Source organism: Cucurbita pepo, chromosome 6, assembly GCF_057944985.1.
Source record: "Cucurbita pepo subsp. pepo isolate OVF chromosome 6, ASM5794498v1, whole genome shotgun sequence".
Classification (NCBI taxonomy): domain Eukaryota; kingdom Viridiplantae; phylum Streptophyta; class Magnoliopsida; order Cucurbitales; family Cucurbitaceae; genus Cucurbita; species Cucurbita pepo.
The window spans coordinates 774770-797255 of record NC_141803.1 but is presented as its reverse complement, the minus strand read 5'-3'; the positions used below and the strand labels follow the sequence as shown (position 1 = coordinate 797255).

The following is a 22486-nucleotide window of genomic DNA, read 5'->3' as shown; positions in this document are numbered from 1 at the left end:
TGCCCAAGGGGTCTCGTTGTTTGGGCTCCAAGAAGAAAGAGAAAGAGAAAAGAAAAGAAAAAGAGAGAGAGAATGGAGAAAGGAGAAGAAGTTAGGGTTTGGGAGAGAGTAAGAAGAGAGATGACAAATCGCCATTGGAGATCGAATCCAAGGCAAGAAACTTCGAAGCAATACTTCTCTCAGTGCTGGAAAAGGAGTTCGGGTGGTGGAATCCACTCATTCCGGCAAGAAAATCCGAGAACGGACAAAGTAAGGTTCCGAACTTCTTGTTTCGATTTTATCTAGATCTGAGGAGTTTCTTGGGCGTTAGATATGGAGTTTTTGAGGTATGTGACTAAATTAAGATTCACACAGGTTTCCTGAAGTTCCTGGACGGGAATCGGACGAAAATCGGAGTTTAATCGGACTTGGGTAAACGGATCGAAAACAGAAAATGTGAGTTGTTCCATATCTTTGGACGGCCTTAACTCGTCCTGTATTCAAGGAAAAAAAATAAAGGAAAAATATATTGTAGAAGTAGAATATGAGATCTACAACTTTCGTGAAGAAACTTTGTTGATATGGATTACGGATGGAAAGATAAAGAAAATCGGAAGAAAATGGATCGAAAACGCAAAACTCACGGTTTCTGGAAAATTTGGAAAAAAATGCAGGAGAGAGAAGGCATCGCCGCCACGCGTCGGCCGCCGTTCGGAGGAGAGCGGTAGGACCGACGACCGACACGTGGCGACCGCGGGCTGGAGAAACGCATCAGGCGTGCGCAACCGGGTCGGCCCGAGTCCGAACCGGCGCTCCGCACGCGAACCGAACCGCCCGAGACCGCTCCGACCTGTCCGAACCGACCCGTCTCGACCCGCGACTGCACAGAAAGAAGCGCATGGGTACGCGCGCGTAAAATCCGCGCGTAGTACACCCTCCAGAGCGCGTCAGTCGTGCGTGTAGGCGCGTGAGTGACTGTTTTCCCTCCGTTCGACCTCCGTTTGCTTGTTTTTTCGCCTCGATTTCAACTCTGATCCTATTTTTATGTGAATTAGGACCTATCAAGGAAATTCCAGAATTTTTGGAACCTTTTCTAGCAAATAATTCGAGCTTGGGAAGGCACGCGTCAACCAACTAAGTAGCCATTTGGATTTCCACGAACAGTACTTATAGGAACCGCTAGGAACAAGCATGCATGCTACCACCTATGAAATTAGCTAGCCTGACTTAGAAACTGCGAATATAAGATGATTATGGAAAGCTAGATACAAAATGTGTATTAAATCTGTTTTGGTTGAGACTCTGATAATGTATGTATGCATGAGGAGGTTGGGAAACTTGTGAAATCTGCGCTCCGGGTAAAGATGGACGTTATCTTCCCGTTGAGCATGTTTGATAATTTTGCATGAGCTGCTGCGTGTAAACTCTATTGTATGATGGTTGCTTGTATTATCTTTCTTGATGAATAGGAAGAAATTATGAGCTTAGATTAGGATGCTTATGGCTAAATAAGCTAGACGAGACCCTAGATTGGGGGACCTCTAGAATACCGTGCAATTAGACCCACGAAATGATTACCGGCGGAACCAGAACCCAGAATTCCAAACCCGATAGGTTGTGACACCAGGCACGAGAATCCTAGAGAAATACGAATCTAAGTCTAAGCCATCAAGCTCCACCCTAGAAAGAATAATAAGTCACCACGGTAACTGTAGGTAGCCCGCTAGAGTTGAGTAGTGTAGATAGTGTCATCAGAACCTCCACTTCCCTCTCTCCTCCGATACCATACCGTCGAGACAGAGCTCCGGTACAGTGATCGTTGAGCTTTGCAGATCCGGATAGGGAAGTGTGACAGGTGCCCAGACCTAGTGGTGATAGCTAAGGGGTCTTCTGAACAGGACTCCTGGGCCGTAGAACCCGTCCCTGAGCGGGGGACGTGGAGCCACTTAGGATGTCTCAATAGCTGACCGGCACACAGGGGGTTGCACCCCGTTTTGTGGATGTATGGTCCCGTGTGAGGGTCGTCAGTTAACCTCCACGGATGATGTTTAGAGAGAGAGTCACGTATTCAGATCCAGCCATACGATCCCCTCAGATTTGCTTATGAGGTCGTGCCTCACCTCAGGACACTCACTGATCATTTCACTGCATAAGATGGGCAAGCCTTTTATGATATAGAAAAGAGAGTTGTAGCTTAGATTACTCTCCTTAGGAACCCGAGAAAGACTGTGGTTACCTACCAAGCTAAGGATGCGAAAAGAGCCTACAAGTAGGCTGCTTACTGAGTGTATTTTTATACTCACCCCTTTCTACCCCTTTTTTTTTTTTGTACCAGTCGATACGGGGAGGTGTTCGAGAGTTGTGCGGTCACAGAGGGGTGTCGTTCCGGAGCGTCAGTCCCTTGTCGGTCTTTTAGAGTCCTTTGTCCGTTTTCATATTTAGAGTCTTTTGTATTTCATTTTTAAATTTGCAATTTCCTTTGTAATATTTTCGAAACAAATCTTCTTATTCTTTTGTTTTAATTGAATGGTATTTTTATCCTTTTACTTTGCTTTTCTTTTTTTATTTTCTTTTTGTTTGTTTTCGATTTCGTCCTTTTAGTCACGATTTCGATTCTTCGAAGGCTCGAAAATCGGGTCGTGACAAAATCCAACCCTACCCGAAATGCTAATCCAACCCAACTCAACCCTTATAGTTTGGGTTGGGTTGGTCCGGGTTGTCGGGTTGAATGTACACTCCTACTTCTAATTTTCTATCCTTTTTCTTTTATATTCTTTTAAGTTCTTCTTTTATTTCTAATCATTTTTCTCTTCGGCCTCATCTCGGATTTTGGTCTCTAAGACCCTCAATAAAATCTCGAGAGTTTGACTTTAAAAGTAAAATTAGATTTTAAATTTTCCATTGAGACTTGGGTCTTACTTAGATGGATATGTAATCTACAAATATCGTGAAGGAATTGTGTTAATCCGATTTACGTAGAAAGAAATATGGAAATGCAAAAAAAATGGAAAAAGTAATCATATTCTAAAAATCACAGTAGGAAGACGGCGACTCGGACACGTGCCAAGCGTCCATTGGCAACTCTACCTTTATAAAAACCTAGGTCGTAAAGAGTGTGGTCACTTTTGCATTGTTACATGAACAATAATGTTAGCAATTATTGTTATATATATTAATCACAAATTATTACTTTTAATTGATTTTATGGGAAACTTTTATGGTTGTTAATAGCCCCACAATCTTCTTTTTTCTTTTTCTATTGGGTGGCTATTCAAGTTTCCATAAAATCAATTAAAAGTAATAATTTGTGATTAATATATATAACAATAATTGCTAACATTATTGTTGATGTAACAATGCAATAGTGACCACACTACTAGTCAAACTAACTGTCCATTGAGGCTGCCCAAATAACAATAAATCTGATATCCATCCTACAAACTGGACAACCCACGCCCACCACAAATGGAACTTACTCACATCTTACCTGCAACCTTCGCCCTTCTCCTCTTTCTCTATGCGCTCTTTGCTATTACTTCTCGGAGATCCGCTGCTCACCGCACCAACAACACACTTCCACCTGAACCCGCCGGTCGTTTGCCACTGATCGGCCACCTCCATAAACTCAGTGCCACAGAGCCAACTCACATAACCTTGGCCAAAATGGCCGACGCCTACGGACCTATCTTTACCTTAAGATTGGGAGTGAACACAGCCCTTGTCGTGAGCAGTTGGGAAATAGCGCGAGAGTGCTTCACCACAAACGACACAATCTTCGCATCCCGCCCAAAGGGTTTAGCCCCGGAGCTGCTCGGCTACAACAGCGCAATGATGGCGATTAGCCCATACGGTCCATACTGGCGCCATGTGCGCAAAATAGCCACGCTTGAACTCTTGACAAACCATCGACTCGAGCAGCTCCAACACATTAGAATATCCGAGGTTCAAAGTTCGATCAAGAAACTGTATGAGTTATGCGCCGACAGCACAAGTAAAGGGTCCGGTGGGAAAGTGAGGGTTGAGATGGAGACGTGGTTTGGGGATGTAAGTCTGAACACAATATTTAGGATGATGGTGGGAAAGCGATTCAGCACTGATTCTGAAGGCAGTGGTGGGGAGAAGTACCGACAAGCGTTGAGGGATGTTTTTGAACTGTTTGGGGCATTTGTTCCTTCAGATTCGTTCCCTTGTCTTGGTTGGTTGGATTTGGGAGGGTATAAGAAGGCCATGAACAAGACCGCCAAGGTGCTTGACCAAATGCTTACTAAATGGATCGAAGAACATCGAGAGAAGAAGAAGAATTTGGGTGAAGGTGGAGTGGAGACAAAGGAGCAAGACTTCATGGATGTCATGCTTTCTGCTGTCCACGACGACGGAGGGTTATGTGGTTTTGACGCGGATACGGTCACCAAAGCTACTTGTTTGGTAAGCATATATTTACATTTCAATTTTATTCGGATTCAATTCTTATTTTCTCCTTAGTTGAGATGGAATAATAAAATAAATTACGATATTACGTAGGCCATCGTATTGGGTGCATCCGACACTACAATGATTACTATGACGTGGGCTCTTTCTCTACTCCTCAACAACCAACAAGCACTCAAGAAGGCGCAACTTGAATTAGATGAAAAAGTTGGAATATCAAGACACGTCAAAGAGTCTGATGTCAAAAATCTAACATATCTCCAAGCCATTGTGAAGGAGACATTGCGTTTACATCCTGCCGCACCGTTACTAATCCCTCATGAATTTGTAGAAGATTGTACAGTTTCAGGTTATCATATCCCTGCAAGGACACGCCTTTTAGTGAATGTTCAAAAACTGCAAAAGGATCCACTTGTTTGGGAGGATCCTTGTGAATTTCGTCCAGAAAGATTCTTAACCAGCGATACAAAGTTCGACATGAGAGGACAAAATCAGCAACTAATGCCATTTGGAAGTGGTCGAAGAATGTGTCCTGGAATTTCATTTGCCCTTCAATTGATGCATCTTACCCTTGCAAATCTACTTCAGAAATTTGAAATTGAGAGGCCATCCCAAGAATTACTTGACATGGAAGAGGGTTTTGGATCAACTGTTCCAAGAAGAACTCCCCTTGAAGTTGTTTTAAGTCCACGCCTATCGAATCAATTTTATGAATGATTTTGAAATCGGTCTGGTGGACAATTCATGAAACTAGAAGTAAAAGTATAGTATAGTGTGGCTATTGTTGTGATATAAACTTAGTATGATTATAATTAATTACTTTATTTTATGTTTTTGCAGTGAAAAATTACAAAAATCAAATCAATTTGTATGTATGCAGGAGACCCAACTTGTTCTTTCTTTCCACCTATCTTTTTGCCATTTTTGTTATGCATGGAACTCCACCTTTAAGTGCAAAGTAGTGTCCCTCACTAAAATTCAAACCATGACATGACAACAAAGCAAACTTGGTGGGTGGATTTGAAATCGAGAGATCATTACTCGAAATGTAAGAGATCGAGTATGGAATTGAATAATTATAGAAAAGCTCCATTCGAAGTTGTTTAAATTTCATGCCTACCTGCCTATGTTTCCATGTTTATGAGTAATTTCGCTATCATATTTTATAATAGTAGTAAATCGGATTTGCTAATCTATCGTATTTGTCTGTACCCACCACAAATAAAAACAACACATAAATCGAATAACCATTTTCTATCCGTACAGCCGGAATAGGTTCATTCCTCTTAAAAACAATTCTTTCAACACTTGCATAACTTACAGACATATATATACTTTCATATTCAAGACTTTCACATAGCTGAGGAGATCAACAACATTATATCTATGACTAGAACTATCGAATGTCGAAACACCAATCTTGGTATCCACTCAATAAACCAAAGTCAACCCATTATAGGGATCAACATCAACTCTCACGATTAACTAGAAGAGAAGGAATGCCACAAGCCAAACTTTTTGGGGAGAATTTAGAGGTTTGGCTTTTTGCGACGAAAGATGAGAAAGATCTCCCTCTAAACCATACACACGATTTTCATTGAATACGATTTTCTACAAAATTCTATATCCTTCCATAGTCTCAATCATTCAACAGGACAAGGTTGCTTGAAAAATCAAAGAAATCACTATCCAAACAAGAAATAAAAAAAAAACAAACAAACAAATAGGGAAGGGGCCAAGTTAACATTGCTTATTGTACTATAATTCTGGGCGAAATTATGAATGACAACAAATTTTTGGGTACCTAAAATATCTATGAACGATCTTGATTTTATGAAAATTTGTGTGTTGAGGACGGTATCAAAGTATTAATTAAACTTAATACACACCATTTCGTCTGGATATTGCATTTTTTAATTTAAGAAAAGATTAAAGCATTAATTAAAGTTTGAAAGATGAAACATATTTTTGAAGTATGAGTATTAATAAAAAAGAGTTGAAGTTGAAGTTTTTGAAATTTCTAAAAATATGAATACTAATAACAAATAATTTTCATAAAACTAAGATCTTTATTATTCATTTAGGCCCACCAGTGTACGAACACTTCAATCCAATAAATCTGATATAAATCCTTCCCAGACTTACCTTCCAAACTGCAAAAATCACTCCCTCCACAAATGGAACTTACTCGCACCTTACCTACAACCTTCGCCCTTCTCCTTTTTCTCTATGCTCTATTTCGTATTGCAACTCGGAGATCTTCCGCTGCCCATCGCACGAACAAAAGACTCCCACCTGAAGCCGCCGGTGCTTTGCCACTGATCGGCCACCTCCATAAACTAAGTGCAACAGAGCCAACTCACTTAACCTTGGCCAAAATGGCCGACGCCTACGGACCTATTTTTACCTTAAGATTGGGCATGAACACAGCCCTTGTCGTCAGCAGTTGGGAAATAGCGCGAGAGTGCTTCACCACAAACGACAGAATTTTCGCTTCCCGCTCAAAAGCTGTAGCCTCAGAACTACTCGGCTACAACTACGCAGCCTTGGGAATTAGCCCCTATGGTCCATACTGGCGCCATGCGCGCAAACTAGCCACGCTTGAACTCTTGACGAACCACCGCCTCGAGCAGCTCCAACACATTAGAATATCCGAGGTTCAAAGTTCAATCAAGAAATTGTATGAGTTATGCGCCGACAGCACAAGTAATGGGTCCGGTGGGAAAGTGAGGGTTGAGATGGAGACGTGGTTTGGGGATACTACTCTTAATACAATATTTAGGATGGTGGTGGGAAAGCGATTCAGCACTGATTTTGAAGGCAGCGGTGGGGAGCAGTACCGACAAGCGTTGAGGGATCTTTTTGAACTGTTTGGAGCATTTGTTCCTTCAGATTCATTTCCGTGTCTAAGTTGGTTGGATTTGGGAGGGTATAAGAAGGCCATGAACAAGACCGCCAAGGTGCTTGACCAAATGCTTACTAAATGGATCGAAGAACATCGAGAGAAGAACAAGAATTGGGGTGAAGGTGGAGTGGAGACAAAGGAGCAAGACTTCATGGATGTCATGCTTTCTGCTGTCCACGACGACGGAGGGTTATGTGGTATTGATGGCGATACAGTCACCAAAGCTACTTGTTTGGTAAGCATATGTATTTCAACTTTATTCCCAACCCACTCCTTACATGAACCAACTCTTATTGAATAACATGATATTATGTAGACGATGATATTAGGTGGATTTGACACCACCACAATTACTATGACATGGGCTCTTTCTCTACTCCTCAACCACCAACCAGCACTCAACAAGGCCCAACTTGAATTAGATGAAAAAGTTGGAAGATCAAGACAAGTAAAAGAGTCGGATGTCAAAAATCTACCATATCTTCAAGCCATTGTGAAGGAGACGATGCGTTTGTATCCTGCAGCGCCGTTATTAATCCCTCATGAATCTGTAGAAGATTGTATAGTTTCAGGCTATCATATTCCTGCAAGGACACGCCTTTTAGTGAATGTTCAAAAACTGCAAAAAGACCCACGTGTATGGGAGGATCCTTGTGAATTTCGTCCAGAAAGATTCTTAACAAGCCACACAAAGTTTGAAATGAGAGGAAAAAATCATCAACTAATGCCATTTGGAAGTGGTCGAAGAATGTGTCCTGGAATCTCATTTGCCCTTCAACTTATGCATCTTACAATTGCAAATCTACTTCATGAATTTGAAATTGGTAGGCCATCCGAAGAATTACTCGACATGGAAGAGGGTTTTGGGCTAACGGTTGTTAGAAAAACTCCCCTTGAAGTTGTTTTAAGTCCTCGTCTGTCGAGGCAAGTTCAGGATTGTTTTTAAAATTATGTGGAGGACAATAAATAAAAAGGTTGTATATTGTAGTAATTATTGTGGCAATTATTAATATAAATTTAGCGTTAATTAAGGAAAGAAGACAGTTTTAGTACTGTAATCTCAATTATTGTTGAAGTAGTGGACAAATTCCACTAAAATATAATCCTTAAAATTAGATATCATTAGGGGTGTACATTTAATCCACAATCCGGACCAACGCAATTCGAATTATAAGGGTTGGGTTAGATTAGCAATTCGAATTATAAGGGTTGGGTTAGATTAGCATTTTGGGTAGAGTTGGGTTCATTTTTCTAAACCCGAACTGAATCGGTTCGGTTTCGGGTTTGTGGGCAAAACCCTCGAGTTGATCCAAAATATATAATATATATTAAAAACTAGTTTTTATAATGAGTTTGCCAGAGTAGTACTTTGGCTAGTCTAAAAAGACTCACCCCGAGTTCGAATCCATTTAAAAAAAAAATTCTTCTATATATATGTTTCTCTTTCTTTTATATATATATTTATTAAATATGATTTATATATAATTTCAAATGTTAGTTCAATGCATATTATTTTGAATTATTTTACAGAATATAAGTTTAAATGTTTTGACGGTTTTAATATACACTTAAATAGTTGATACAAAATTAATTCTAAATTATAATGTATTTATTTCCTATTTATTGTAACATTATTATATCATAATTTATTTTTATATATATATATATTTCCTAATAGTCTACACTCTCTATTCTCAACGGGTCAAGTATATATCAATTAAAATATATATATATATATATTTGGTTATATACCATATCTTTAAACTAATTATTTTTATTGTTTATTTAATTTCATGATATATTCGTATGTTTTTTTTTTTACTTTAATCAATTTTCAAGAATGGTATTGTTCTTTATTGAATTTGTTTTTTTTTTCTCTTTTGTGAATAATTATGAATTGTGCTGTGTTTGTTTGTGAACGTTTAATATATTTTATTAAAATAATTATAAATTGTGGATAAATAAATAAAGACCCACTTGTATGGGAGGATCCTTATGAATTTCGTCCAGAAAGAATCTTAACAAGTGAAACAAAGTTTGACATGAGAGGACAAAATCAACAACTAATGCCATTTGGAAGTGGTCGAAGAATGTGTCCTAGAATTTCATTTACCCTTCGATTAATGCATCTTTTCCTTGCAAATCTACTTCAAAAATTTAAAATTGGGAGGCCATCAGAAGAGTTACTTGACATGGAAGAGGGTTTTGGATCAAGTGCTCCAAGAAAAACATCACTTGAAGTTTAAGTAAATAGGGTTAGAGTTGAAAACGGGAGGAAATTGGGGAAAACAGAAGTCGAACGGGCTGACAACAGCAGCCTCACGCAGCGCATTCACGCGCCTAGAAAAGTATTATACGCGCAAGGCCACGCGCGAGTACGGACGCGCATGAGTGAAGGAAGACGCGCGCTGAGATATCGCCACGTGGCGCCCGCTGAAACCGTCAACGGAGGTCGAGGTCCTCGGTTCGGAACCGGAAGGACGCGCTGGAAATCCGAATTCTTTTATGCTGACGCGTGGCAACTAGAAGCCGGGTCGGTGTTCCGGGTTGCGGACTCGGATAGCGGGCCACCGGCCTTCGAATCCTGCCAGACGTGAAGTATTTCTTTGATTTTCTTCGCCAATGGACGATCGACACGTGGCGATCCTTCTCCGACGAAGCGCAGCCTCCTTCTCCTCCTGACACGTGTTCCATCGTCGTCTGCGTTCTCCCTTCTCCTGAGATTTACCGGATACGTTATTTTTTTTTTATTTTCTTTGGATTTTCATATTTCTTCCTACTTAACTCGGATCAACATGGTTACTTCACGAGATTTGTAGAGTGTATATCCATCTTCAGGCCGGTCTTTTTCTTATAATTTATTTCTAATTCCCGTGATAATTATCTTAGTCCAAAAATCGCATTAAACATCAATACCTACCTCTTTGATGAACGCTGGAACTCCCATTTTCGATCTGAATTGATAACAATGTCGTTTGTTTTGAGCGTATTCCTGCCTAGATTAACATACTCAAATTTTCAGTTATAACTCTTACTATGCCTCACAGATCGGAAGGAAATCCGAGAATCTATATTCAAGAACTTCACCTTTAGATTTTCCTCATTTTTTTTTGACGGTTTTGGACGATTTAAGAGTCAACAATGTTCTCCTATGTTGTATTAAGATTTCTTGAAGAAGGCTCGGCCGGAACCGGACTCCTCGTGGCCGTAGCAGCAGTTACCTCCCATTCTCTCTCTAGAACTTTCTTCCTCTCTCTCTTTCCTTTTCTATTCTTTTCTTTTTCCCTTTTTTTTCCTTCTTTTCCTTTCCCCCTTTAATTTTCTCTCTTCTTTTAAATGATATGTTACTAACGAGATGGGAGGGTAGAATGACCAAGTTACCCTCGGGGTTATCTTTTATATTTTCCTTTTAAGTTCTTTTATACCTAATCATTTTTCTCTTCACCCTCACGTTGGATTTTGGTCTCTAACACCTTCAATAAAATCTCGAGAATTCGATCTTAAAAGTAAAATTAGATTTTAAACTTTTCATTGAGGCTCGGGTCTTACATGGATAGATATGTAATCTACAAATATCGTGAAGGAACCGTGTTAATCTGATTTACGTAGAAAGAAATATGGAAATGCAAAGAAAATGAAAAAAGTAATCGTATTCTAGAAATCACAGGAGAAAGACGACGACTCGGACACGTGTCAAGCGTCCATTGGCAACTCTACCTTTATAGAAACTTAGCTTGTAAGGAGGTAGAAACCTTAGTTGGCAACACTCTTTCCTTCTTCGTACAAATTTTAGTCACTCTTATATATTATGTATCATTGTTCTTGAAAATACCCATGAATCTTGCTTTAGAATACGTCCCGAAATAACTAAAAATGGTACATTAACTAAACTAACTAATGTTTATGTATTATTAATTATTAATATCATAGAAAAAGACTGAATAGAAAGATTACCATCAATAATGATCCATAATGCAAAGTTTTCAAACCAACTCTCATTATTATAATGACAATAGAAAAAGAAAAAAGAAAATCAATTAAAAGTAATAATCTGTGATTAATATATATAACAATAATTGGTAACATTATTGTTGATGTAACAATCAATAGTGACCACACTACTAGTCAAACTAACTGTCCATTGAGGCTGCCCAAATAACAATAAATCTGATATACATCCTACAAACTGGACAACCCACGCCCACCACAAATGGAACTTACTCACATCTTACCTGCAACCTTCGCCCTTCTCCTCTTTCTCTATGCTCTCTTTGCTATTACATCTCGGAGATCCGCCGCTCACCGCACCAACAACACACTTCCACCTGAACCCGCCGGTGCTTTGCCAGTGATCGGCCACCTCCATAAACTAAGTGCAACAGAGCCAACTCACATAACCTTGGCCAAAATGGCCGACGCCTACGGACCTATCTTTACCTTAAGATTGGGAGTGAACACAGCCCTTGTCGTGAGCAGTTGGGAAATAGCGCGAGAGTGCTTCACCACAAACGACACAATCTTCGCATCCCGCTTTAGCCCCGGAGCTGCTCGGCTACAACAGCGCAATGATGGCGATTAGCCCATACGGTCCATACTGGCGCCATGTGCGCAAAATAGCCACGCTTGAACTCTTGACAAACCATCGACTCGAGCAGCTCCAACACATTAGAATATCCGAGGTTCAAAGTTCAATCAAGAAATTGTATGAGTTATGGGCCGACAGCACAAGTAAAGGGTCCGGTGGGAAAGTGAGGGTTGAGATGGAGACGTGGTTTGGGGATACTACTCTTAATACAATATTCAGGATGGTGGTGGGAAAGCGATTCAGCACTGATTTTGAAGGCAGCGGTGGGGAGCAGTACCGACAAGCGTTGAGGGATGTTTTTGAACTGTTTGGGGCATTTGTTCCTTCAGATTCGTTCCCTTGTCTTGGTTGGTTGGATTTGGGAGGGTATAAGAAGGCCATGAACAAGACCGCCAAGGTGCTTGACCAAATGCTTACTAAATGGATCGAAGAACATCGAGAGAAGAACAAGAATTGGGGTGAACGCGGAGTGGAGACAAGGGAGCAAGACTTCATGGATGTCATGCTTTCTGCTGTCCACGACGACGGAGGGTTATGTGGTTTCGATGCGGATACAGTCACCAAAGCTACTTGTTTGGTAAGCAATTGTATTCAAAACTCATTCCTTACATCAACCAACTCTTACCGAATAACAAATTAAATTATGATATTGTGTAGACGATGATATTGGGTGGATCGGACACTTCAACGATTACTATGACATGGGCTCTTTCTCTGCTCCTCAACAACGAACAAGCACTCAAGAAGGCACAACTTGAATTAGATGAAAAAGTTGGAAGATCAAAACATGTGAAAGAGTGTGATGTCAAAAATCTACCCTATCTCCAAGCCATTGTGAAGGAGACATTGCGTTTGTATCCTCCAGTGCCATTATTAGTCCCTCATGAATCTGTGGTAGATTGTACAGTTTCAGGTTATCGTATCCCGGCAAAGACACGCCTTATAGTGAATGTTCAAAAACTGCAAAAAGACCCACTTGTTTGGGAGGATCCTTATGAATTTCGTCCAGAAAGATTTTTGACAAGCGACACAAAGTTTGACATGATAGGACAAAATCAACAACTAATGCCATTTGGAAGTGGTCGAAGGATATGTCCTGGAATCTCAGTTGCCCTTCAACTTATGCATCTTACTCTTGCGAACCTACTTCATGAATTTGAAATTGGTAGGCCATCGGAAGAAGTACTGAATATGGATGAGGGTTTTGGAATAACCGTTCATAAAAAAACTCCACTTGAAGTTGTCTTGCGTCCACGCCTACCAAGCCAAGTCTACGAATAACTTTGAAATGAAGTCGAGGGTATTAAATAAAACTACTTGTAAACACGTATTATATATATAGGGTGTGATTAAAGTTGTGACATGTATGGAAAATAAGTTGAATAATTATAATAATTCGTATAATTATAATATAGTTAGTTTTGATTTTTTTACAGTAAGAAATTTAAAAAGAAAAAAAAAAAATCAAATCAATGAAAGCTATAAAAATATTACAGTAAAATAAAGCTGTTTGAGGACAAACAAGGAAATCGATCTAGAATAATCCACCGCCTTTATATCATATATGGACATCCACAATCAATAATATCACGACAATAATACAATGCCATTCTTCCACATAATGTCAAGATTCCCAGGAGCCATCGCCTCTTATAGTGCCTTCACTCTCCAAATCCTGCAACTAAAAGCTATAGAGCACCACAAATGGAACACCTTCGCCCCCTCGCCGGAATAATCTTCCCCTTTCTTCTCTTTCTCTATGTTCTCTTCACTTGGTCCCGGAGATCTGCCTCTCATCGGAAGAGGATCCCACCGGAGGCCGGTGGCGCTTGGCCGGTGATTGGCCACCTCCATCTGCTACATGCAGGAGAGCCAACTCACATAACGTTGGCCAAGATGGCAGATGCCTATGGACCCATATTTACGTTTAGGTTCGGTATGAAAAAGGCCTTGATTGTGAGCAGTTGGGAAATAGCAAAGGAGTTTTTCACTACAAACGACCGAATATTCGCCTCTCGTCCAAAGCTTGTGGCCTCAAAGCTTCTTGCCTATGATTATGCGATGATAGGGTTCAGCCCATACACTCCACACTGGCGCCAAGTGCGCAAAATAGCCACGCTCGAGCTCCTCACTAACCACCGCCTCGAGCAGCTCCAACACATCAGAGCATTTGAGGTACAGCGTTGGATGAATGAGCTACACAAAATGAGTATTAAAAGCAATGAAAGAGGTGAGAAAGTGGCGGTGGAAATGAAGAAGTGGTTGGCAGACATAACCCTGAATACCATATTCAAGATGGTGATTGGAAAGCGATTCTCCGCCATCCAACATGGTACTGAAAACTTCCCCAAGGCGTTGATAGATTTCTTTGGATTGTTCCATATATTCGTTCCTTCGGATTCGTTTCCGTTTCTGAGTTGGTTGGACCTGGGAGGACATGAGAAGACAATGAAGAAGACAGCCAAAGTAATCGATGAGGCGTTTCATAAATTCCTCCAACAACATCGGGAGAGAAGAAACGACGCCGAAGCGGAGACGGCGGAGAAGGACTTCATGGATGTGATGATTTCTAGAGTTGAAGAAGATGGACAACATTTCAGCTACGACGCCGATACGGTCATTAAAGCTACAAGCTTGGTAAGTTCTATCTTTTCATGTTCTAATCAAATTTGGTATGGATTAATGACCTTTTGTTCAAATTGGTGTAGAATATGGTATTAGCTGGATTTGACACTACCACGATTACTATCGTCTGGGCTCTTTCTCTGCTCCTCAACAATGAAGGAGTACTCAAGAACGCCCAACTTGAATTAGATGAAAAAGTTGGAAGATCAAGACAAGTAAAAGAGTCTGATGTCAAAAATTTACCATATCTCCGAGCTATTGTCAAGGAAACTCTTCGATTGTATCCTGCTGCACCACTGTTAGTCCCTCACGAATCTATAGAAGATTGCACAGCGGCTGGCTACCACATCTCCAAGGGGACACGCCTCATAGTTAATGTTCAAAAGCTTCAAAAAGACCCACTTGTTTGGGAGGGGCCGTGTGAATTCCGTCCAGAAAGATTTCTAACAAGCCAGAAGGATTTTGATGTTAGAGGACAAAGTCCACAATTCATACCATTTGGAAATGGTCGAAGGATGTGCCCTGCAATCTCGTTTGCCCTTCAAATGATACATCTCACACTTGCAAACTTTCTCCATGGGTTTAAAATTGAGAGATCATCCGATGAACCGCTCGACATGGAAGAGAGTGTAGGATTGACCAGTCTTAGAAAAGCTCCACTCGAAGTTGTTTTAACTCCACGCCTACCTGCCCATATTTATGAGTAATTTCATGCTTAAATTATGTAAAAATACTAGTAAGTCAGTTTGTTAATCTTCTAATGGTTTATTATATATATTTTGTCACTATCCATCCCTAGACAAATAATCCAAATTCTCACTTCTAGAAATCATAAATACAAGCAACCCAACAATTAAAAAGTTAAATGACAGAGATATCTATTATGTCTATGGATTGTTTGGTAAGGTTAGATCTTTGAAAAAAAAGTCATTATCAAAAATTTAAATTAATAATAATATAAGTGTTAGACTATGGAGTCCGCTACTTACTTAATGGCATGTAAATGACATTTATCGGTAGGGTAAATGACATTTATCATATGTAATAAATTGTTATTAAATGGTCATATATAATAAATCATAATAAAGGGCTATATATATAGAGAGAGTAAATGGTTATTAGATATAAGTAAGTAGTTGTGTGATCTAGAGATTGACACGTCAACAAAGAACGGAGGCAAGACAATCTGCGGTCCTTTTATTTTATGATACGCATAACAATCAACAAAATTCCAATCTGAAGGATAAGTCTGCTTCAAAAATCAAAGAAAAATACAAACACGCAGGCGGCCAAGAAATTTCGAAAGTCTCAATTTTAGAGAATGTTCAAAAAATATATACCTAAATATTAAATCCAATATAAATAAATCCTTCAAAACTGTAAAATTCACGCCCACAACAAATGGAACTTACTCACAGCTTACCTGCAACCTTCGCCCTTCTCCTCTTTCTCTATACTCTCTTTCGTATTGCATCTCGGAGATCCTCCGCCGCCCATCGCTCGAACAAAAGACTCCCACCTGAAGCCGCCGGTGCTTTGCCACTGATCGGCCACCTCCATAAACTAAGTGCAACAGAGCCAACTCACTTAACCTTGGCCAAAATGGCTGACGCCTACGGACCTATCTTTACCTTAAGATTGGGCATGAACACAGCCCTTGTCGTCAGCAGTTGGGAAATAGCGCGCGAGTGCTTCACCACAAACGACAGAGTCTTCGCTTCCCGCTCAAAAGTTGTTGCCTCAGAGCTGCTCGGCTACAACTACGCAGCCTTGGGAATTAGCCCCTACGGTCCATACTGGCGCCACGTGCGCAAACTAGCCACGCTTGAACTCTTGACGAACCATCGCCTCGAGCAGCTCCAACGCATTAGAATATGTGAGGTTCAAAATTCGATCAAGAAACTGTATGAGTTATGTGCGGACAGCAGAAATAAGGGGTCAGGTGGGAAAGTGAGGGTTGAGATGAGGACGTGGTTTGAGGATGTAAGTTTGAATACAATATTTAGGATGGTGGTTGGAAAGCGATTCAGCGCTGTTTTCGAAGGCAGTGGTGCGGAGCAGTACAGAGAGGCGTTGAGTGCTTTTTTTGAACTGTTTGCGGCATTTGTTCCTTCAGATTCGTTTCCGTTTCTAAGTTGGTTGGACTTGGGAGGGTATAAGAAGGCCATGAACAAGACCGCCAAGGTGCTTGACCAAATGCTTAGCAAATGGATCGAAGAACATCGAGAGAAGAACAAGAATTGGGGTGAACGTGGAGTGGAGACAAAGGAGCAAGACTTCATGGATGTCATGCTTTCTGCTGTCCACGACGACGAAGGGTTATGTGGTATTGATGGAGATACAGTCACCAAAGCTACTTGTTTGGTAAGCATATGTATTTCAACTTTATTCCCAACCCACTCCTTACATGAACCAACTCTTATTGAATAACATGATATTATGTAGACGATGATATTAGGTGGATTTGACACCACGACAATTACTTTGACATGGGCTCTTTCTCTACTCCTCAACAACCAACAAGCACTCAACAAGGCCCAACTTGAATTAGATGAAAAAGTTGGAAGATCAAGACAAGTAAAAGAGTCTGATGTCAAAAATCTACCATATCTTCAAGCCATTGTGAAGGAGACGATGCGTTTGTATCCTGCAGCGCCGTTATTAATCCCTCATGAATCTGTAGAAGATTGTATAGTTTCAGGTTATCATGTTCCTGCAAGGACACGCCTTTTAGTGAATATTCAAAAACTACAAAAAGACCCACTTATATGGGAGGATCCTTGTGAATTTCGTCCAGAAAGATTCTTAATAAGCCACACAAAATTTGATTTAAGAGGACAAAATCATCAACTAATGCCATTTGGAAGTGGTCGAAGAAAATGTCCTGGAATCTCATTTGCCCTTCAACTTATGCATCTTACCCTCGCAAATCTACTTCATGAATTTGAAATTGGTAGGCCATCTGAAAAATTATTTGACAGGGAAGAAGAGGGTTTTGGGTTGACTGGTGTTAAGAAAACTCCTCTTGAAGTTGTTTTAAGTCCTCGTCTATCGAGTCAAATTCATGATTGTTTTTAAAATTATGTCCGAGGACAATAAATAAAAAGGTGGTATACTGTAGTTGTTATTAATTATTAATATAAATTTAGCGTTAATTAAGGAAAGAAGACAGTTTTAGATTATTGTTGAAGTAGTGGACAAATTCCACTAAAATATAATCCTTTAAATTAACAATTATCTAAGCCTAATAAAGTTATCTTCATATTATAAGCTTTATAAAAGTAAGGATTATATTACTGTAACGATTATATATTATTGGTAAGAAGTTTGTACATTTGCGAAATCACTCCACAAACTTTATGGAAAAACACTAAAGAACAAATAAAAGTAAGTAACATAATTCAACTACATTTCCCTCCCTTTCTAGATCCCAAATTTCCACCTTTTTCGGCCACGGGAGATGGTGGAAAGACGGCTGAACCAACTTGCACATGACGTAAGCCAAAACGACAGGTGGAAAGACCGCTGAACCAACTTGCACATGATATTAGCCAAAACGACTCATGAAGAGACTTAGAGAACCGAAGAATACTTCGAGGGATAGAGGTCTAGACAGGACCAAAAACCAAGAAAACTAGAATAATTAACCATAGGGTGTAGCGTAGGAAGAACGTAAACTTGAGAACAAACCCCCAAATGAGAATAAGACATCGAACAAATGAACTAAAATCAATAAAACTTAATAACGAACTATGAACTACTAGGAAGCTGGTTATTGTGCATATTTTTTATACTCATCCTTGCTACTTTAAAATTTTCAAATAAGGTACAATGGAGCGGTTGAGGTGGAGACGCACACGAGCTAAGAGCTATTGAGTTTTGGGCTAGATCGGTGTCTTGAACCCCCTTTAACATGTTTCTCTTACGAACCCTTGATTTTTGTATTTCGAGATTTTAAGAACTACCTATATCATGTTTTGTGTGTGAGTTGTTGCAATTTGTCATTTTGTAATGTATTTTTTAAACAATGTTGTATTAAATTAAATTTCTTTATGTGGGTACATATTTAAAAAATTTAAATTAAATACGTATTTTTAAATATTCCATGTCAATAATGATCAGCAGCTCGAGATCTCGAAAGGCAGGTCATTATGATCAATTTCTTTATTTTATATATTACCAAACGTTTATTTTATGTATTATTAATTATTAATATCATACTAAAAAACAAAATAGAATGAAAAAGATTACCATCAATAATGATCCATGATGTAAAGTTTTCCAACTAACTCTCATTATTGTAACGACAACAGAAAAAAAAAAAAAAAAAAAAAAGATTGTCGGGCTATTAAACAACCATAAAAAATTTCCCATAAAATAAAATAAAATTAACAATTTGTGATTAATATATATAACAATAATTTGTAACATTATTGTTGATGTAACAATGTAATAGGATCAAAATGACCACACTACTATTAATATCCCATGTCCATTCAGCCACTCCAAACTGGAAAACTCACGCCTATCACAAATGGAACTTACTCACATCTTACCTGCAACCTTCGCCCTTCTCCTATTTCTCTATGCTCTCTTTCGTATAACTTCTCGGAGATCCGCCGCTCATCGCACCAACAACACACTTCCACCGGAAGCCGCCGGTCGTTTGCCAGTGATTGGCCATCTCCATAAACTAAGTGCAACAGAGCCAACTCACATAACCTTGGCCAAAATGGCCGACGCCTACGGACCTATCTTTACCTTAAGATTGGGCATGAACACAACCCTTGTCGTGAGCAGTTGGGAAATAGCGCGAGAGTGCTTCACCACAAACGACAGAGTCTTCGCTTCCCGCTCAAAAGTTGTTGCCTCAGAACTGCTCGGCTACAACTACGCAGCCTTGGGAATTAGCCCCTACGGTCCATACTGGCGCCACGTGCGCAAACTAGCCACAGTTGAACTCTTGACGAACCATCGCCTCGAGCAGCTCCAACACATTAGGATATGTGAGGTTCAAAATTCGATCGAGAAACTGTATGAGTTATGTGCGGACAGCAGAAATAAGGGATCAGGTGGGAAAGTGAGGGTTGAGATGAGGACGTGGTTTGGGGATGTAAGTTTGAATACAATATTTAGGATGGTGGTTGGAAAGCGATTCAGCGCTGTTTTCGAAGGCAATGGTGCGGAGCAGTACAGAGAGGCGTTGAGTGCTTTTTTTGAACTGTTTGCGGCATTTGTTCCTTCAGACTCGTTTTCGTGTCTAAGTTGGTTGGATTTGGGAGGGCATAAGAAGGCCATGAATAAGACGACTAAGGTGCTTGACGAAATGCTTAGTAAATGGATCAAAGAGCATCGAGAGAAGAAGAAGAAGAATTGGGGTGAAGGTGGAGTGGAAACAGAGGAGCAAGACTTCATGGATGTCATGCTTTCTGCTGTCCACGACGACGGAGGGTTATGTGGTTATGATGCGGATACAGTCACCAAAGCTACTTGTTTGGTAAGCATATGTATTCGAACCTCATTCCTTACATGAACTAACTCTTAATGAATAACAAATTTAATTATGATATTCTGTAGTCGATGATGTTGGGTGGATACACTACCATGATTGCTACCACATGGGCTCTTTCCCTACTCCTCAACCATCAAGAAACACTTAAGAAGGCACAACTTGAACTAGATGAAAAAGTTGGTAGATCAAGACAAGTAAAAGAGTCCGACGTTAAAAATCTGATATATCTCGAAGCCATTGTGAAGGAGACATTGCGTTTATATCCTGCAGCGCCGTTTTTAATCCCTCATGAATCTGTAGAAGATTGTACAGTTTCAGGCTATCATATCTCTGCAAAGACACGTCTTTTAGTGAATGTTCAAAAACTGCAGAAAGACCCATTTGTTTGGGAGGATCCTTGTGAATTTCGTCCGGAAAGATTCTTAACAAACGACACAAAGTTTGATATGAAAGGACAAAATATGCAACTAATGCCATTTGGAAGGGGTCGGCGGATGTGTCCTGGAATGTCATTTGCTCTTCAACTTGTGCATCTTACTCTTGCAAGCCTACTTCATGAATTTGAAATTGGTAGGCCATCCGAAGAATTACTCGACATGGAAGAGGGTTTTGGATTTATTATTTTTAGAAAAACTCCGCTTGAAATTGTTTTAAGTCCTCGTCTGTCGAATAAAGTTCATGGTTGATTTTAAAATTAAGTCGAGGACCATAAATAAAAATATTGTATAGTGCTGTTGTTGGTGTGACGATTATTAATATAAGTTTAGTGTTAATCAATAAAATTTACTTTTTGTAAGAAGCAATTTTAGTATTATGATCTCAATTATTGTCAAAGTAGGTGACGAATTCCACTAAAATATAATCCTTTAAATAAATAATTATCTAAGCCTAATAAAGTAGATATCACTCTCCTTTTAACGTTTCTTCATGTTACAAGCTTTATAAAAGTAAGGATTATATTATTGTAACGATTATATATTATTGGTAAGAGTTTGTACCTTTACGAAATCACTCCATAAACTTTATGGAAAAATATTATAAAATAAATAAAAATAAGTAACTATTAAAGATATTTATTATTAAACTATAGTTTTACATATATATTATATTTGATATTTTATTATAGGTAAATATCTAGACATTTACCTTCTTACCATATGTATATTTCCATTTATTATTCTCTCCATATCCTTGTAATTTGTTTAATTATAAATAGGATAATTTTTACACCGTCTCATTCTCAAACATTTACATGTGGTGATATTTAGTACTAAATTAAGACGGTGGAAAGACGGCTGAACCCCGCACCGAGTGGTTTGACCCCAAAAGGACGACTAACGTGTTTGCCTGTTCAAATTTGTTGAGATTTTCGTTGAAATTTGATCGGCTTTATTTTAAATTTTTCTCTCCCACTTTGGATGCATATCTTATAAAATACCAAGTTATTTTCTATTTCATTTAAAAAAAATTAAAAAACAAAAACAAAGTTTAAAAATACTTTTATTTTATTTTATTTTTAGAACATCCTTCAATTTTCAAAAATTCATTAATAACTCTCAAACCTTTTTCAAAACTTAAAAGACATTAATAATGGTTTAAAAATTTAAGAATATTTTTGAAATAAAATTTTGATTCTTCCTAACTAAAATTAATGGTAATATTATTATTATTTTTTTTTGAAAAATTAAGAATATTATTAAAACTTGTGAACATGTAAAGATATTTTGGAAAGAAAGTAGCCAAATACTAAAATAATATTAATGTTCTACTCTGCACAATAAATTGAGAAATTCCATGTTAATCCAATTTCAAAATATTTGAACCCAGCTCACAAAAGGAAGAAAAGTCAACGAGATGCTCTTGGTTAATATTTCATCTTAAAGAAAATAAAAATATTATTTAAAAAAAAAAAATTGTTTATAAAACCTTATCTCTAATTTTGAAAATTGCAACAAAAGGCGTGATGAAAATTTGCTACAATAAAAAATGTTGTCATCTTTAACTTTTTTTTTTTCTTTTTCCCTTTACATTCAATTCATTTTCCCTCCCTCCTCCCAAAATTCACGATGTTAATCAGTTTGAGCTTATGAGAATAATAACAACCATATTTGAACGTTTGATATTTTAGCTAATATCGCGCAAACTTTGTCTATGTCCATTTCTGGGTGGAGAGGCCCATTGAATTGGCTCATTACTGCTTGTCACATGATCCTTCTTTTTACTACTAATAACACAGCCAATGATATCTCCCAAATCCCAATTTTTGTGGACAAGACTTCGTGTCGCTTTTTTTATATATAATATTTTGTGGGGTTTGAACTTTGAAGCTATGAAATGAATCCTTCAATGGACAGCAACGATGGGGCATTGAGTTTCGATTCCCGATAAAGTTCAATGCTTGGGGAACTCTTTAATTCATTTGGCAATTATGGCATGAATTGGTTCCCAAAGT

At 38.9% G+C, this 22486-nt stretch overlaps 4 protein-coding genes, 1 long non-coding RNA gene and 2 pseudogenes across 7 annotated transcripts; all 7 read left to right on the top strand.

The window, feature by feature from the left end:
• Window positions 1-27: 27 nt before the first annotated feature.
• On the top strand, window positions 28-1327 carry LOC111808362 (uncharacterized). Its single transcript, XR_015421326.1, has 3 exons — window positions 28-249; window positions 355-435; window positions 654-1327. It is a non-coding gene; the product is annotated as an uncharacterized LOC111808362 (long non-coding RNA).
• Window positions 1328-3269: 1942 nt separating this feature from the next.
• On the top strand, window positions 3270-5307 carry LOC111796881 (cytochrome P450 CYP82D47). The gene is made up of 2 exons (XM_023679678.2): window positions 3270-4404; window positions 4501-5307. The coding sequence occupies exons 1-2, from the start codon at window positions 3445-3447 to the stop codon at window positions 5122-5124; spliced, it is 1584 nt and encodes a 527-aa protein (XP_023535446.1). The 5' UTR covers window positions 3270-3444; the 3' UTR covers window positions 5125-5307.
• A 1202-nt stretch (window positions 5308-6509) lies between these two features.
• On the top strand, window positions 6510-8303 carry LOC147792126 (cytochrome P450 CYP82D47-like). Its single transcript, XM_087124590.1, has 2 exons — window positions 6510-7547; window positions 7629-8303. The coding sequence occupies exons 1-2, from the start codon at window positions 6585-6587 to the stop codon at window positions 8256-8258; spliced, it is 1593 nt and encodes a 530-aa protein (XP_086980716.1). The 5' UTR covers window positions 6510-6584; the 3' UTR covers window positions 8259-8303.
• Window positions 8304-11506: 3203 nt separating this feature from the next.
• Window positions 11507-13235, top strand: LOC111796884 (cytochrome P450 CYP82D47-like; annotated as a pseudogene). The gene is made up of 2 exons (XR_015421504.1): window positions 11507-12474; window positions 12555-13235. The product of XR_015421504.1 is annotated as a cytochrome P450 CYP82D47-like (transcript).
• Window positions 13236-13645: 410 nt separating this feature from the next.
• On the top strand, window positions 13646-15310 carry LOC111796886 (flavonoid-6-hydroxylase). Its single transcript, XM_023679681.2, has 2 exons — window positions 13646-14534; window positions 14606-15310. The coding sequence occupies exons 1-2, from the start codon at window positions 13794-13796 to the stop codon at window positions 15227-15229; spliced, it is 1365 nt and encodes a 454-aa protein (XP_023535449.2). The 5' UTR covers window positions 13646-13793; the 3' UTR covers window positions 15230-15310.
• A 397-nt stretch (window positions 15311-15707) lies between these two features.
• LOC111797370 (cytochrome P450 CYP82D47 pseudogene) lies at window positions 15708-17600 on the top strand (annotated as a pseudogene). The gene is made up of 2 exons (XR_015421440.1): window positions 15708-16886; window positions 16968-17600. The product of XR_015421440.1 is annotated as a cytochrome P450 CYP82D47 pseudogene (transcript).
• Window positions 17601-19034: 1434 nt separating this feature from the next.
• LOC111797196 (cytochrome P450 CYP82D47) lies at window positions 19035-20816 on the top strand. The gene is made up of 2 exons (XM_023680143.2): window positions 19035-20019; window positions 20100-20816. The coding sequence occupies exons 1-2, from the start codon at window positions 19057-19059 to the stop codon at window positions 20718-20720; spliced, it is 1584 nt and encodes a 527-aa protein (XP_023535911.2). The 5' UTR covers window positions 19035-19056; the 3' UTR covers window positions 20721-20816.
• Window positions 20817-22486: the final 1670 nt, after the last annotated feature.

Coding starts and splice junctions, on each gene's coding strand:
- LOC111797196 (XM_023680143.2), top strand. CDS start 19,057: ATGGAACTTACTCACATCTTACCTGCAACCTTCGCCCTTCTCCTATTT. Junction 20,020..20,099: donor TCACCAAAGCTACTTGTTTG/GTAAGCATATGT, acceptor GATATTCTGTAG/TCGATGATGTTGGGTGGATA.
- LOC111796881 (XM_023679678.2), top strand. CDS start 3,445: ATGGAACTTACTCACATCTTACCTGCAACCTTCGCCCTTCTCCTCTTT. Junction 4,405..4,500: donor TCACCAAAGCTACTTGTTTG/GTAAGCATATAT, acceptor GATATTACGTAG/GCCATCGTATTGGGTGCATC.
- LOC111796886 (XM_023679681.2), top strand. CDS start 13,794: ATGGCAGATGCCTATGGACCCATATTTACGTTTAGGTTCGGTATGAAA. Junction 14,535..14,605: donor TCATTAAAGCTACAAGCTTG/GTAAGTTCTATC, acceptor AAATTGGTGTAG/AATATGGTATTAGCTGGATT.
- LOC147792126 (XM_087124590.1), top strand. CDS start 6,585: ATGGAACTTACTCGCACCTTACCTACAACCTTCGCCCTTCTCCTTTTT. Junction 7,548..7,628: donor TCACCAAAGCTACTTGTTTG/GTAAGCATATGT, acceptor GATATTATGTAG/ACGATGATATTAGGTGGATT.